The following is a 17,821-nucleotide window of genomic DNA, read 5'->3' on the forward strand; positions in this document are numbered from 1 at the left end:
TGGGTAAGCATAATCGAGCTACAGCATTGTTTTAAAGAAGTGCAAGCAGTTCCTTGTTACCAGTTCCTTGTTACACTTATACATAACAAGTTTTACTATATAATCTCTTAACATTAGCCAAAGTGATTAAAAAGACAAATGATCTGCTCATTATCTCTGTAATTGAAAGTCAAAAAGCTGCTGAAAATCTGTCGTGAAAACACAAATGCTGGAAACATGTGGCAAGTAAGTCGTGTAAAATGTGGAAATAAAACAGATATAGCATTTCACGTCAAAGACTCTTCATCAACATTTTTTGACAGATAAAGTCATAAGAGTTCTAGAGCACACAAACGAGCCATTCCGCCCAGCATGTCCATGCTGAAATTTTCGTCCATTTACATTAATCGCACTTCCCTACATTTGGCATGTATCTTTACATGCATTGCTATTTAAGTGCCTGTCTAAATGGTGATTGTATCTAATTTCACCACCTCTGGCAACGAGTTCCAGATATCAACTACACTATGTTTTTAAAAATAAACTTCCTCTCAAATCTCTTTTAAATCACTTTCCTCTCACCTTAAACCTTTACCCTCTTGTTTTTAATGCAACTAACATGTGAAATGATCCCTGTCTCTTGTGTGATTTTTTATCTATTGGGTCATACTTCAGTATTCTTCCCTTCACGGCAGCCTAAAACTAAAGTTCTCCAATCCAGGCACCATCCTCTGCACTCTCTCCAGCATGACCACATCTTTCCTATAGAAACCACATTTGTACATAATATTCCAAGTGTAGTCTAATTTTACAAAATTGCAATATAATATCCCAACTTTTATATTCTGTGCTACAATCTACCTAGCTAGGCCAGTGTTTATTCATTGCAATACTAAGGGAATGCTGCACAATTAGAAGACACTGTCTTTCAATTGAAATGTTAAACCAAATGGATTTGGAGTGCACTGGCTGCCCTGTTTAGAATTCTGGATGGGAATTTACTGTTACAGTTCAAGCATGCAGATTAGATGGGATGTGAGTGATTAGTAGTCAGGGACACCTGTACTGTTGGACCTCCAGAAGAAGTAAGAAGATAAAATTATGATGATAAAATGTTGTATTAATTCCCATTCTGTTGGAATTGGGCCCATGCAAAAGTTGAATGTGGGAGTTTACTGCATTTCCTGCATTAGAACAGTAACTAAATTTCAGAAGTAAGGAATTGGCAGTAACATGTTTTTGGAATATACTGAGGCTCTTTCACATCCAAGTTCTTTTTTTTAGTTTGGTATAACACTGCCCTCAGTAACACTGTAGGATATAAAGGACAGGTAGACACAAAATGCTGGAGTAACTCAGTGGGACAGGCAGCATCTCTGGAGAGAGGGACGGTCAGGTTCTGGGTGTTCAAGACCTTGGGAGGATGCCACGATTAGATGCTGGAACGATACCAGTAGTGAAGGGGTTCTTTTATGTGCAAGGATGCACAAAACTGCAATTGTATTCAGTGCAAAGACGTCTAAGATAAAATGTTATACTGGTGCTCTCAGGGATGAAAGGTTTTAAGAAACAAAAACTTTCTATTTACAAGAAGGCAATTAAACAGTGCATGTATCATATCATATCATATATATACAGCCGGAAACAGGCCTTTTCGGCCCTCCAAGTCCGTGCCGCCCAGCAATCCCCGTACATTAACACTATCCTACACCCACTAGGGACAATTTTTACATTTACCCAGCCAATTAACCTACATACCAGTACGTCTTTGGAGTGTGGGAGGAAACCGAAGATCTCGGAGAAAACCCACGCAGGTCACGGGGAGAACGTACAAACTCCTTACAGTGCAGCACCCGTAGTCAGGATCGAACCTGAGTGTCCGGCGCTGCATTCGCTGTAAAGCAGCAACTCTACCGCTGCGCTACCGTGCCGCCCGTGTAAATTTAGGAAAATAAGCAAAAGAACCAGAAAGGCAAATTAGATTGTTTTTTAATTGTGCAGTGGCTTGTTATGATCTGGAGTTCACTGCCTAAAGGGTGGTGGAAGCAAAGTCAGCAAAAACCTTCAATAGGGAAATGGATACATATTTAAAAAGGAAACACTATCAGGGCTGTGGGGAAAGAGCAGGGGAAGTGGGACGAACTGGATAGCACTTTCAAAGAGCTGGCACAGGCGCAATGGCCCAAATGGCCTCTTTCTTTGCCATGTGATGCTACGAATGTTATTGCTGTTGAACTGGAAGATGTAACCAAATACTTACCTTTAAATCCCTTCTAATCTCTCAAGATCTGAACTAAGCAAGAGGAATTCAATTACAAAGTATTCAGCACTGCGGTAGGCAGTCTGTTCTTTCACTTTATCAGAATTCAGTTTAGTTTCTTGGTTTTCTCTGTTGCAAAATAGATTATATTTTCAGTTTACATCTAATGAGTGTCAACTATTTTCAATAGCTATGCAACTGATCTTGGATAACAATCATGCCAATTGCATATGATGATCAAATTCAAAGTCCTCCTTGCACATACATGGTCATCCCAAGGCATTTTACAGTCAATGAGCATTTTTGAACTATGCTCACTCTTCTCAGTTAGGAAATGGTTGAGTAAATTTTCAGAAAGCAATCTCTGAAACAGCCAAGTAATGATCATATAATATGCCTGAGTAATGTTGATTGAGAGATGAATATCGGTGAGCCTCATAATGCCTGAAGGTAATGATTGAAAAGTACACACGTCCTGCTAAAATGTAATGTATCCTGATAAAAAGTGTAGGAAAGAACTGCAGATGCTGGTTTAAATCGAAGATAGACACAAAATGCTGGAGTAACTCAGCGGGACAGGCAGCATTTCTGGAGAGAAGGAATGATAAAAAACTAGAGTATATGTATCCAGATAATTATATACATTCTCATACAGGGTTCACATATTCAAATAAATTGACAAGTGCATGCTTATATTCCAGTGAAGAATCTATGTAATAAACACTCCTCACAGCGAGCTATGAAGTTGCAGTTTCTGGTGGTACACATTGCTGCTGCTGCTGGTCCACAAAAGCTTATGGATGTCCATTTTTGAGCTGTCAGATATCTATTGAAGGTATTGTGCTGATGATTACACTGCTGCACAACACGATGGATTGTGTTCTCAATGCGAGCATTCAGCTTTATCACCACATGAACTGTACAGTTGCCACATCTACTAAAGCTGTGTTTGACAGATGCATCTGCCACCGGTCTGTTAGTGAGCACAAGGTCATTCAGGTTCATCCTATGTGTTGGTTGTCTCATTACCTGCCTCAGGTGCAGCCTGACTGCTACATATTTCAGGGCTCAGTCATCTCAGTCACTGTGGTGGTACCAAGCTGACAGAAATTGAGTTTCTTTGCCCAAAGTATGCTTTGTGTTATTATTATTTTAATTGGTCCGAACAAGTATGGTACAACGTGGGGAAGTACTGATTTTTTTCAACTGAGGGAGAATGATGATTGATAATCAGAAGGAAGTATTCTTGCCATATTTGAATGGACTTAACATATAAGATTATTAAGGGGTTGGATACGTTAGAGGCAGGAAACATGTTCCCAATGTTGGGGAAGTCCAGAACCAAGGGCCACAGTTTAAGAATAAGGGGTAGGCCATTTAGATCGGAGATGAGGAAAAACCTTTTCAGTCAGAGAGTTGTAAATCTGTGGAATTCTCTGCCTCAGAAGGCAGTGGAGGCCAATTCTCTAAATGCATTCAAGTGAGAACTGGATAGAGCTCTTAAGGATAGCGGAGTCAGGGAGTATGGGGAGAAGGCAGGAACAGGGTACTGATTGAGAATGATCAGCCACAATCACATTGAATGGCGGTGCTGGCTCGAAGGGCCGAATGGCCTACTCCTGCACTTATTGTCTATTGACTTGAGGAAGCCCAGAGCTATTCCTTCCCACCTATATATCAATGCATTGCCCCCTTTGGTCTTTGCTGCCAGTTGGACAGGAAATGCTGCAGATTGTGATGGAGGAGTCTGCCATCTTGTCAGTAAGATACGACTCAGTGAAGGAAACTAAGCCAGGTTATCACTTAACCAACTGGACACCAGTCCTCAGATGTTTGTGAGAGGGACTTTGCAGGTAAGTTGAGAATGAGTGACTTTGCCGTGTAACTGGAAGAGTGTAGTTTTATTTTCCCTTTAAAGCTGACTGCTGGGATCACAGCTGCAAAGCTGTATGGTGACAGTCACAAGATTAGCAATCACCCAGTGCAGTAGTACCCATTGAACTGATTTTGTGCAGGAAGCCCATATTCTGGAACTCGGCAACTGAAGATTGCAGCATTTATGCAGCTTTTAAAAGCAGTATTGGTGTGACACACAATACAGTCTTCGTGCTACTAAAAATTCCTTTAGTGCATTTTGGACCAGTCTACCTCTGACACTGTAGCAAGCATTGGGAGTAGCAAACTGGATTATATATTTAACCTGTTTGGAGTGATTGTTGAACACATTCTTCTTTTGCAGTGCCACAGAGAGGGGAAGCTTTTGTGAAGCTTAACAGAACAGTATGGAAATGAGGCTTGATTTGGTGCTGTAAAATTATCTGTAATGCAATTCAAAGTAAATCGTTATTTTAAAGTTCCTCCAGCAATAAAACCTGAGAGGCAAATGGGTCTGGGTCTGTGCCACATAGTTCGAAGTAAATCTGCACATAGAGTATTAAAGAGTGGTTGCATTGCGCTGTGAAAACATTTAAGAGAAAACTGTTCCATCTTTAGTTCACGATTATGTAAAGTATTTGGGATTGTTGACGTGCATTCAAACACACTGGCTGTTCAGCATTTTGTATTACATTAATTTTTCTCTGACAGTAAGCAGCTTTAGGCAAATGACCGTTTCTATTTATATCTCTCTACTCGTTCCTCCATGACTTTAGTCCAAGTATTGCCTGGCACTCCCAACTTCATTGTTTCCTCTTTGAACCTATTCCAACCCTTTCCTGTGTCGGCTGCAGGTTGGATTTCAAAGCTCTTGACATTAATCCTCTGAGACAACTGGTTCAGCTTGCAACCCAAACCAGCAGCAGAACAGCTCTGTAGTGATTTACAAGGGATGATACCAGAACAGGCAAGATTGTGATTCTGTTCTCTAGATAAGACAAGACTGAAGGGTGAACAGAGGTCATTTATAATTATGAAAGAATTTGATAGAGCAAATGTTTCCTTCATGTGAGGTGTTTTCAATATTTTGGAGGGAATTCTAAAACTGGTTTTATGATAATACAAACCAATGAGAAATTAGGAAAAATATCTTCATATTAAGAATGTAATTAGAATTAAGAACTTGCTTCTATTGGGAATAGTTGAGGTGAAAACCATTGAAATATTTAGGGGGAAAGAACGGAAGGGTATTGTGCTTTGGTTAAACATGGCAAGGCGGTTTGAGGCTCATGTGGATTAGTTAGTCCAGTAACTGCTTCTGTGCTGTGTAAGGCAAGTATTCTCTACAGACGCAGACACACATTTAACATCAATTTTTTAAAGAACTGTAGAACTTCTTGACCTTTTTATTTTGCATGTGGTCAAGACACTTTAATTGCAGCATATTGTATCTTCTACCCCAGCTGTACACCTGTAGCGCTTGTCATTCTAAACATATCTCGCTACCCAGTCAGGAGATGTTGGAATGCTAATTTTAAAGGTAACATTTTGCAATTCTTTGAACATGCAGCAGTTTGTCAATGTTACACCAATGCACCAGCCTAGACTTTATGCTTAAATTGAATAGATTGAAAGATACAGCATGAAAACAGTCCCTTTGGTCCATTGAGTTCACATCGACTATTGATCACTCATTCACACCAGTTCTATGTTATCCACTTCCGCCGTTTAACTCTCTGGAAGTCAAACACTTGCTTATCTAACTAAGATGAGAGCTTCTATTGAGCCATTGCTGAATGTCAACTGAGATTTAAAATAAACCACATGGGTATAAAGACAAAGAATTTTGATTGATTGACATAATCTGCAGATTCACTGGGATGTTGCCTGGTGCGGTAATTTTACAGCTACAGGGTGGGGCAGCTGGTAGAGCTGCTGCCTCAGTGCCAGAGACCCGGATTCAACCCCGACCTCAGGTGCTGTGTATATGTGGAGTTTGCACGTTCTCCCTATGACCGCATGGGTTTCCTCCAGATACTCCTGTTTCCTCTGGATACTCCCCAATATCCCAAAGATGTACAGGTTTGTAGATTAATTGGCCTCTGTAAAATTGCCACTGCATCGGGAGTGGATATGAAAGTGAGATAACATGGAACTAATGTGAATGAGTTATCAATAGTCGTCGTGGATTCGGCGGTTCGAAGGGTCTGTTTCCATGGCGTATCTCTAAAGTTACTATTGAACCCATTGTCTAATAGTTTATCTAAGGCCAATTTTTGGAAACGCTGTATTTTTTCTGTGTTTATATTGTCAACCAGCACAACAGTCTGACCGGGTGTTCATGATTCACCTGATCCTCTGCTTATTCTTTATCAAACAGAGCAATAAATCCCATTCCTTCCCTCTTCAGTTTAGCTCTTTGTGCCTTGATTGCAGTTATGTTATTTGTCTCAACTCTACTGCTGCTGTGCCACCAAGAATGTAACCAAGAGCGCAGCGGTAGAGTTTCTGCCTTACAGCGAATGCAGCGCCGGAGACCCGGGTTGGATCCTGACTACGGGTGCTGTCTGTACAGAGTTTGTATGTTCTCCCCGTGACCTGCGTGGGTTTTCTCCGATATCTTCGGTTTCCTCCCGCACTCCAAAGACGTACAGGTATGTACGTTAATTGACTGGTGTATAATGTAAAAATTGTCCCAAGTGGGTGTAGGATAGTGTTAATGTGCGGGGATCACAGGTCGGCACGGACCTGGTGGGCCGAAGGGCCTGTTTCCACGATGTATCTCAAACTAAACCAAACCTATTCCTCATGTTAGAATTTCTAACCAATTTCTGAGTATTTTTTGTTGAATTGAGAAATGTCTATTAATTATTTATAATTTGTTAAAGCAAACTCTTTAGTATTGCAGGGAAAGCAAAGTTGTTACCCTGAGTTTATCAAGGTGCAGTGCCAACAGAATAATGTGCAATGGATGTAAAAAAATGAAGTGCTAGTAGAACTCGACAGGTCAGGTAGCATCCGTGGAGGGAATGGCCAATGATTTTTTGGGTCAGGTCCCTTCTTGAAGTAGGGGGAAGAATGCTGGAAAAGAGAGGTGGGTGTGGGGCAAAGCCTGGAAAGTGTTAAGAGGATACAGGTGAGGGGTGAGTAATTAGCAGATGGGTGGAGTAAATAAACAAGGCTAGGCAAATGCTAATTGATATAGTTAGGGGGATACAAATTAGCAAGGTGAGAAAGAAATAGAAGGATATTCCCAGTTTGGGTAAATGTGCTCAATTGGTTGGAGGCTCATGTGGCTCAATCAGCCTAAACACTATTGTTTGTTAGTACATTCATAACTCTGGGTTTACTGTTGCATTGTCATAAAGTGTACATTTCCTCAGCCACATGTTGCCTAGTTAAGAATTTATGATCAAATAATACTAAGCGCGTTTCAAAATGGTAGTTGCTTCAATTTTGGTCCTCTGTTGAACAACAAAGGAATATAACTGAGGATTTCACATTTTTTGTTTAGAATCCCTTCAGCAAAGTGTGTATTGCTATTTACATATTTACAATAAAATTCTCTCAGGAGGTCTTTATTTGTTATTCATCATAAGATGCAATCATTTTCATACAAGACAAACCTGTGGAATACAAGTGTGATAGCATATCAGATACCATAACATGTCTTAATCTGGTACAAAACGTAAGCAGAACTAAATAGTATTTGCATTCTCAAAAGGCGTGATTGTAACTTTAAAAAGTAACAAAAGATATATGATTCCACAAATCATTTCTTACACTAAAGTCACTATAAAACACTATATCCCTTTCAGGCTTTGAAGAAGTTATATAGTGTCTTTCGTGATCTTGGGGCATTCTAAATTACTTGACAACCAATAAACTACATTTGAAGTATAGTCACTGTTATAATGTAGGAAAAATGGCCAATTTGTACACGGTAAGGGAGTAACAAACTGCAATAAAGTGAATGACTAGATAATCTGTTGTAGGTGCTGAATGAGGAATAAGAGTTGAACAAGGCATTGGAGAAAATTCCCCTGTTCTTCAAATAGCATCATCTGACCTTTCACACCAAATGTACAGGACAGACTGGGTTTCAATTTAACAGCTGATCTAAAAAGAAGTACCTCCTTCAGGGTATCTTCCTGCAGCTATGTTCTTGAGAATGTTAGCCTAAATGTTGTGCTCGTGTTTCTGGAGCAGGCCTTTAATCCACAATATTTTAACTCGGGTTTGAGAGCAACACTGCTCAATAGCCTGATTCTGAAAATTATCGCAATGAATTTAGGATCAAGATCATTTTCATTGAAGACTAATCTTAACATAAAAAAGGCATTTTTATGCTAGACATCAGTAATAACTGGGGTGGTTCAGGGGCTATTAGCTGTCTGTTTTACCTCGTGCAGAGTTTCTGACTTTTGCTGGGAAGGCCAGAATAGAACGAGCAAAAGAAATTGTCTTGAGCTCCCCTCTGTTGTTTTATAAAAGGTTACATGAATATTGTCCCAAAGACCAGAAACCTCTCGGGGCTCTTTTTACCTTGGGCATTTATTTATGTTTTAAAGGGTACTGATTTACACATAGGAGCATTTCTGATAAGCCCCATAGGAGCTTCTGAAGAGCAGACATTAAATTTGTTGAAAATAGATCTTACTCCACCGTAGCAGCAGTTTTACAATAAGAATTTTGAGGGTTATTAATAGTTATAATTGTGGGATTTTGAAGCTTAGAAACCATGGCCATTAGTACAATATTGCATTGCACATATAAACATCACAAGATATAAAACCTAAAACTTAATGCATAAATAAAACTAGTATTAACTCCCATTTTATAATGTTTCACTGTCATATTAGGCCTCTATTTGCATACAATTGTTAATCACTTTCATGTACTACTTTCTTCACTTTTCTCAAAAATGCTTGCTCCTAACAAGGTCTAGCTCTCCTTGACTATTTTAATTTAAGCCCAAACCATTAGGTTTGACACAGTGGCCATCATAGTCCCTTTTTGTTCCTATGTTGTCTTGTTCATATAAATGTTACCAGTGGGAGTCATGAACTCACAGCATATCGGGTGGCATTTTGCCCAATGTACTGTGCATTGCCAGCTCCCTGAAAGAGCTGTGCAATGATTCCCATCCCTCACAGATTGTCATAATTCCCCTACATAGAATATTTTGAATTTACTTTTAAAAGTTAATGTTGTTTCTACTTATGCTATTGCTTCAGGCAATGCATTCCATGTAATAAAAACGAAAAACATTTAAGACAATGCCAAATTAATTTGCCTCGGCCAAAGTGAGGGTGATGCTTGTGAGTGGAGTCTGTGAATCATTTTCACACTACTTTTTAGCCGTTAGGTCAATTGATAGAGACAGCTCCTGTCATCCTGATGATCTGGTTCATACAATGCAGATCACCACTGATGGTTGTATCCTTCTTGTCTTCATAGTTTAGTATCCTGGCAGGCAGTGAACATATCCACACTTATTTAAGAGAGGACATCAATCACTCATCCTTTGTTACATCTAATGCTGCAATTAGCTGAGTTGCTGTTATGAACTGATACATTTGTAATGAATGGATTCAACACTGCCATGATAGTATGTTATTTGCACAGTGACTAATACCTCTGGATGCTACAATCCAGTTAGTCAACTCAACATTAACAGCTTAGTTTTCTTGCCTTGAAGCTTTCCTGTTGGATTCATTCTCCTTTATACAGATTTTTAACAAGTAGCAAAAGATTTTCAGAGATAATGCAAAGGAAAATACCAAGGGACCTAACCTGATCTGAAAAGCACTGCAATAACTAATGATGGAAACAAGGATTTGAAATAGTTTTTCAAGTATTTGCCTGGAATAATTTATCTGGATAGATCAAATGGATTACAGTTCCTTTAATAGCTTTCTTCGGTACTGTCAGATTAAATGATTTAATGATCAATATGATTTTTTTTATTTTTTAATCCTCTTTTAAAACCTTCCTTTTTTGTTAGCTGTGACACCTTACAGCTCGACAGAGGGAATTTCCCAGTTTCCAGTGAATGGAAAATTAACTATGGGATCAAAGAGATAGTGTAAGTCCCTTTGAGGAATGTGGATGTTAACTACTATTGTTTCTCTATAACATAATGCTCAACATTCCTCCACAATATTAGCACATTAGAATTACAGACTGCATGCAGGAAATAGGAGAACAAGGCTTTTGCAATTAGCACATTGGGTACAGCAAGACAATCGGAGTAAGTAGCTGTAGGTCTTTGATGTCGAGTTTTAAATCCATTCGCTATGGAGAAGTAAGGTGGAGGGAAAAAATGAAGCTTTGAAAAGTGAAAAAACAGGGATGATGGTTTCATCGGTAGTGTCAACAAGATAATAACAGGCAAATTTGAGAGGTAATTACAATGTTCTATTAATGGACTAGTCAATGGCTTGATCTAACAACCCAGAAGCTGAGCACAAGCCCAATTTGGGTATTTTGAGAATCTTAATTCGAATTTAAGTTTTAAATAGAAAACTAATATTGGTTTAAAAAGAACCACAAAATTGTTAGATTACTGTAAAAACTCAGCTTTTTCATTCATGCTCCCTAACTCTTCAGATTTATATTTGACTCCAATCCTGCACCAATGTAGGTGGCACTTAATTGCCCTCTGATTAGTTCTTAATTTGCAACAATTCAAAAATGGTAATCCATCACATTCAAAAGAGCACCTGCTGTTTGAAAATTGCAAATGATCCTCAAATCACAAAAGACAGACTTGGCACATTCAGAGGTGTGGTTTGCAGAGTCCAGTTGGACTTTGCTGGATCACACCCCTGCGATTGATCTAAGTCAGCAGCTAAAACGGGTGGTGAAAGTAGTACCCAGATAAGAGTTGTGTTCAACCAAATTTTACAGTTGAACAAACCTTATGAGCTTGTTCTTGAGTAAATACAATTAAAGATGATGCTGAAGTAAGAGATGGGTAATACTCACATACCTTCGACCAGAGTTCAATTCTAGACCAAAATAATAACTTTGCTCTCTTAGCTGCAAAGGTAAGCCTAAGGCATTCCCTAGTGAATACACGCTCGCATAAACCTGAGCATATCAGGAAAGAAAGGAGCTCATTCAGGAAAGTTCTAATGTTGGCAAGTGTCATTAATGTAATGACTGCACTGGTGTATAGGTAATCTTGTATTTTAGGACAGGTTTCTGGAAAGAAAAATCCATGTTTTGTTTACATTTGAGTCCAAGTATGATATAGGAGCATTTATACTGATATCATAGTGGATTTGTGTACATCCCTTAAACCGAAAAAATGGTGTGGCATATATTAGAAAATATATTTCTATGGCCATTAGTTTCACGGACTCCTTTCTTACTGAACAACTCTTTTCTCCTTTCTCCTCATACCACATTTGTAAATCACATTTTTATCTTTTAGAAAATTAGAGAAATCTTAATGGATCTATTTTACCGCCTTGGTATGTACACTGAATAACATGTTTCCAACGCATGCTCAACAGTTACTATACTTCAAGGGAGATTTATTATGTTAATATGTTTAGAGCTGATATATAAATGCAAGTACAAATTAAACTGAGCAGCGTAATTTTTTTAACGCACACCTAAATGGAGATCACCATCAGTCACGGCATTGGTAGAAAATATATCCCCAACATTAGCAGCCTTAGTTAATGCTAAGTGCTCAATCTGTATTATTCCAGCAATGCCTACATGAAATGTAGTCTAATTCAACTTTGAAGCGGACTCAATTAATATATAGGGTTCAAGAATCACCCCCCAATAAAAAAACATTTCTGTTGACAGGTCTCTGAATTCATTTAAGGTGTTTTTTTTGTGTCAAAAGGTAAGAAAAGTTGTTGATATTTGTTAAATTAATAATATAGCTCATCTTTATAAGCTTAATGATAAATTCTATTTCAGATTGCACAACGATATATCGATGGCCGATTGCAAATTCCTCAAAAGTGTGACACGTAGAATGAAATAAAACTTTACAGAGTATTTCTTTGCTTGAACCGCCTAGATTGCAGTTAACTGTGGACTCACAATCAGGTTTGCCGACAATTTTACCACATGCACTATGCCCATATGAACATTATTTTAAAATCATAGAAATATTCATGTCAGTGTTTATATAAATAGTTGCTTAGATAGTATTTGTGGAACTCACAGGAAATATACAGTGGGTCCAGAGCACTGTCCTCACATAACTTTGGCCTTTTACTGATTGTTTTATGACAATAAAACATTACATTTATGGTGGCTTTAAGCAACAGTAACTAAACATCTTTGATGTTATTTCTTTTCACTCAAACTGCAGGGACCAAAGTCAGCGAACCCATTGTAGCCATGTATGAATTGCTCACATACTTCAGTAGCTGAAAAGAAGGCTGAGGCGATACTCAATCAATTCTCCTCGATTCTTTGGTCTTGTATTGAACCAAACTCCTTCCACGAACTAGGGCACAGTAAATGCTTCCCGGCATCATCTGAATAAAGCCATGAACAAAACCTTATGGCCCTGGAGTGATAATGTTGAGATGCCTGGTGGAAAATACTTGTATGGTGTACAGTGCTTGCCAGTTGTTCATTCCGTGGCAATGTGGTTGAATCTGCAGCCAATGTTTGATCCTTGCTCATTTGCAGGTTCTTCTTGCCACACCGTAGCCTCTCATCAGATATACCGTGTTTTCTGCTTATTCCACTACAAAGCTGCTTGGCCTTCCGTGGGGCAGATAATTGCTCACGTCATAAGTATGTTGGATTGGCCAATAACCTATAGCTTTATTGTCTTTGACATCAACATTAGGTTTGGCTTGCATGGCTACTTGCTGCAGAGCAGGTTGACTTGGGTTTGGATATAATGGCATACCTGTCGGTATATAATACAAAGTCTCCATCTGTGCAGACTCAGAGGAGAAGCTCCTATGGAGGGGGTGTTCATGATGGTGCATATCTGCTTTATCTTGTGCAGTGCCTTGTTGAGACTGTGGTTGGCTTTGCATCTCCAGAGATCTCTGAGAAGACACAGGAGGACCAACAAATACCCCAGGATATGGCATATTGGGTAAATAAGATGGACCCATAACTCCTGGATGTAAAAGGTAAGGAGAGAAAGGCACTTGATACACACCACCGAAAGGTTGCTGAGACATTACAACTTCCACATATTGTCCTGTTACTGGGTCCAATAACATTCTGCGTGAAGGTTGAACTGGAGCATCCACATAGTAATAGTTTCCAGTCTCTGGATCCACAAGCATCTTTTTCTGAGTCTGAGGGTACTGAAAAGAAGAGATGCAAGGATTATCTGTTTCTTGAGACTGGGGTACATCACAAGCTGTCTCCACGAAGCTTGATGGCTTTGTCCCTAGAAAACAAGAGGACAATTGAGGCTGACCTTGTTTTGAGGAGCCATAGCATGGATTCTGCTGAGAAGCCTGTGGCTCCTGAGGATGAGAAAGTGACTGCTTTTCCTGTTTTGTAGGTTCAGTTATCTCCAAGCTGCGCTGATGTTGAAAATAGGGCAATGGTTTAATGGCGGTAGAATGAGGGGAAGTGGTTGTTTGTCCCAAATTTGGCACCTGTGACCTTCGTTCGTTGTTAGGAATAGCAAGGTAATTTACACTTTCCAAGGATGTTGATCCATGTTCTTGTGTGCCTTCTGCTCTAGCCGATTGCACCTTACCTGAGCAGGAATTCTGCTTCTGATCCAGGCCAAATAGTCTGGTGACAGAATTTATTGGAGGAAGTGTCTTCGCCTTCAATTCTGCTGAACTTGGAAGGATTTGTGAAGCTATATCTTGGTATTCCACTAAAGTTGAAACAGGAAGATTAGTGGCAAAAACTGATGTGCTTTTCTTATTAACATTGCTTTCAGGTTTGTAAGTTGATGTCTTTGCTGTGCTCTGTGTGGTCTGGTGGTGATTTGTGGCCTTCACGGTAAGTGTACTTTGTTTATCTTTGACACCTATCGGAGATGGTTGAGAAGCTTGTGCAGTAATGCTATTTAAGGCCTGATTCTTCATAGATGAATGTTTATTTCTAATGTCATCATCAGATGACTCGGAGTTATTCTTGCTTTCTTCTTCTAAAATCAATGATAAAACATAACTATCCTTTATTGGCTCTTTTAGCATTTTCGGTCCACTTTTTTCCACTGTTTGTGCTTGTTCAACATTTTTTACTTGTTCCTCAGAATCACACTTGTTTTCCTTCTTAGACTCACTCTTGCTTTCACTAGTTTCGGTGCAGTAACCCGGGAGTCTTCTCTGATGATCCTGCCCAGCCTGACTTTCACCAGCAGCTTTCGTTTTCCCAACCCTTTCTTCATTTGACTTTCCTTGAACTTTACACTGATTCTCCAGTCGCACTTGTATATCTTTGACAGTTTCATATTTCCCAAATGTTTCATCTATTACGTCGCTCTTTGATGTGGAATTATTTGAAACACTTTTTTCCCTTTTCTGTCCAGCTTGTGTCTCATTTTTAGACTCTACTCTCCTAGGCAACTTTGTGACTTCTGCAGTTTGGGAGAGTGACTTACTCATCAATGCACTCTTACTTTCCAGACCATACTGAACAGTCTTTATATTCTCCTCTTTTCCTACGGATGTGTTAAGCATCGAGCTCCCAGAGGATTTTCTCTTCTGTTCTACCTTGACTTGACCTTCTGTTCCACATTCATCCTTTCCTTTAATTTTTTCAGTCTTAAAAACGGAATATTCAGAACTGTTATTTTTATTTCCCAGGTTTCTGGCTTGGCTTTCCTTGTTGAGTTGTCCTTTCCCAGTTAACTCTTGAGTCTTCTCACTGTTTAATGAAGACATCCTTGAGGATGTCTTCTGAAGATCCAATTTGGAATGGAGTTTCTCCAATATATCTTTACCTGCTGATAACTTTGTATCATTTATGTTATGAGTTGAAGTATTCAAATGTATATTCTGGTTTTCCACACTTTTAGGCTCATTAATCCCCACTATTTTGGTATCATTATTCTTTGAAATTGTAATCTTCTGGAGTTTATTTGTTTGTTCTGATCTGTTCTGAATTTCACTTTTAGAATCAGCTTTTCCATGTACTGAATTTTGATCCTCATGGAGTGAAGATATATTTCCAGTATGTTTCTTTTCACTGTTCAGTTTTACTGAATCTTCTCTTTTACAACCAACTCTATTGGTTGGCACTTTGCTGTCGTTCCTCCTTGGAGCAGGCTCTACAAAATCCTTCCTGAACTTCTCTGCTACGTTTTGATTAGCCCCAACGGATTCGACATTCTTATCTTCTGTGTATGCATTAGACATTGATAAAGATGAATTCTGGTTCTCTACTCGAGCAGAATGCCTTATTTTATCCTGTGAAGTATTATCTTTTTTTGGAGGCACCTTGGTATCTTCCATTCTAGAAGCAAATGAAATTTGTGATTCATCATCGTTCATCATTTTCTTTTTGTAGTTCTTCATTTCAGTTGGCACTCCACACTCTTTCTTCCCATCTTTTTTACCACTTTGAGTTTCAGTTCTTGCCTTTTGTGGGTGATCAATTGTGCTTTTGTTTGTATTGAACGGAATCAATAACTTGATATCATCAGAGTATGTCCTGGAGGTGTCTGTGCTCCCAGCATAGGTCCAATACTTTTTGTCGACTGATACATTGCTGTTGACTCTCCAACTAGTTGCCTTGCCCTGGATGTAGACTGGCAGTATGGGGGAACCTTCCATTGCTGCAATGCTTTGATCAGATGCCCTGGGCATGCGTGAGCCATTGGGCTGAAGAACCTGTGCAGATCCAAAAGCTTTTGCTTCATTGGCATTGAATCTTAAGGCACCATAGGTATTCTTGACAAGCTTACGCACATCCCGCACCTGGTGGATTGGACCTTTATTTTTCTCTATTATAGATTCTCTTCTTTTAAACTGTAACTCTTGGATCCTGCAGCCATCCGTTTCAAACTTAAACGAAGCAGGAAGAGTCTGATACTTGGGGTCAAGGGCAATGACCTTACTCCGAGAGCCAATGTGTGGAGCCAACTGTTCAACTGTTCCAAAGGGATCTACTTGATGCTGGTGTTTGGCACCAGAAGCAGATGTCTTCCCTAAAGGCTGTGGCATTGTGATGCTCCTGGAGGCATTCCTTCTTTCCAAGTTACTACCTGACTGCTTACAAATGGCTTTGTCCTCGCAACCTGCCAGCTTGCTTTCCACCAAACTGCCAGCCTGCAATCTCTCTCTGGCAGCAGGTTGGGTACAGTCCACATTATCTGAGGCGCCTCGGACGCTTGGGGTTTCACACTGATTGTTGGCCAAATCGCCGAGCGTGGCCTGGGATTTATTTCCGCCCAACCCCATGCCCCTCCCTGACCTGACTCCTCTCGGGGCGTCCGCACTGTTTTCCTTCCAGTGGTCGAGGATGTGGTGGTTGCTCTGCCCATCCATGGAGATACCTTCACCCATGAGGGAGCCGCAGCTGTCCTGCCGGAGCACGCCCCTCTTGCCATCTGCACTGTCGCCATTCACCTCGCTGCTTCTCCTCCTTAATAGCGCCGGCACATCCTCCCCCGTAACATCACTCTCCGGCTTTGCGCTGGAATCACGCCGCTTGCATTCGGCGTTGACGGGGAACTCGAACTCCTTCAGGTTGACGGAGGAGGGTGTGGAGGGCACGGACGACAGGGGTTCCTGGACCGCGCCGCGTTCCATCTTCAGTTCTTGCTCAAACTGCATCTTCTTGGAGATGACATTGGAGATGTGGCAGGATGCGAGCTTGGCTTTTTTGGAACACTCCTCCGTCGACTCCATCCTCTGCAGCGGCCTCTCGCAGCCCCCTTCCTTCACCTCCGGACCCGCATCCTCTCTGCAAACACCGCTCTCCTCGTCCCTCGGTGCCACCTCCCCACACCGAGTGCCATCCTGCCCGCCATTGGCATCGCTGGACCTGAAGAAGGTCAGCTCGCTTCTCTCCCTCTTCTTAAATTGGATCTCCCTCTTGGGGACGGTCCGGCCCTCCTGTGTCTCCACGGCCACATCGACACACTCAACCTGCCCTCCCCCGATGGAAGGGCCGCCTCTCTCCTCCCTACTCTCCTCGCACTTTGCGCTTGCAGCGCGGATGGGGGTGCCGGGGTGCTGGTGACTTTCGGCCAAGTTAGCCTCACTCAGCTCGGCGTAGGTGGACCACTTATTAGTGGCGCTGCTGTCCTCAGACAGCGACAGGGACCACTCTGTGGACGCCCTGGAGCTGGAAAGCTCGATGTAATTGTTGTGGGGACAGGCCAGGCTCCGGAAAGATAAAGCAGTCAGCTTTCGCACCTCGTAGTCCGTTTCATCTAATTCACTCACCAAACTGGCCGTGTCGCTCACATAATCAGCGTAGGCGCTTGCAACACTTCCGCGAGGGTCCTTGGAGAAATGGTCCCCAAAGTCCTTCTCAATCTGGAACATCTCCCCAGTTTGTGTTCAGTCCGTGGCCCTGGGCGCATTCACTGTCCCTTCGCGCTTCTGCTCTGCAAAGCTGTCTAGCTTGCTCCCCTTGCTCACTCTGCACTATTCTGGGCAGTGGCTGACAGCTGAACCTGTCGCTCTCCCTCGTCCTTGCAGTTGTTGTTGTGCCCGTCCCTCTAACAACCCCCCTCCCCCCGCCTCTCTCGTTCTTTCCCCCCTCTCTCTCTCCCTCCCTCCCCCTTCT

General features: G+C 41.0%; 1 protein-coding gene across 1 annotated transcript; it reads right to left on the bottom strand.

Annotated features, from left to right (window-relative positions):
- Window positions 1-11,675: 11,675 nt before the first annotated feature.
- LOC144608624 (uncharacterized) lies at window positions 11,676-17,577 on the bottom strand. Its single transcript, XM_078426596.1, has one exon. It carries the CDS (start codon window positions 17,575-17,577, stop codon window positions 12,835-12,837), a length of 4,743 nt encoding a protein of 1,580 aa, XP_078282722.1. The 3' UTR covers window positions 11,676-12,834.
- Window positions 17,578-17,821: the final 244 nt, after the last annotated feature.

The sequence above is a fragment of the Rhinoraja longicauda genome, chromosome 32 (assembly GCF_053455715.1).
Source record: "Rhinoraja longicauda isolate Sanriku21f chromosome 32, sRhiLon1.1, whole genome shotgun sequence".
Taxonomy (NCBI): domain Eukaryota; kingdom Metazoa; phylum Chordata; class Chondrichthyes; order Rajiformes; family Arhynchobatidae; genus Rhinoraja; species Rhinoraja longicauda.

What these genes read in the sequence shown, in the direction of transcription:
- LOC144608624 (XM_078426596.1), bottom strand. Translation starts at nt 17,577, where the DNA reads ATGTTCCAGATTGAGAAGGACTTTGGGGACCATTTCTCCAAGGACCCT.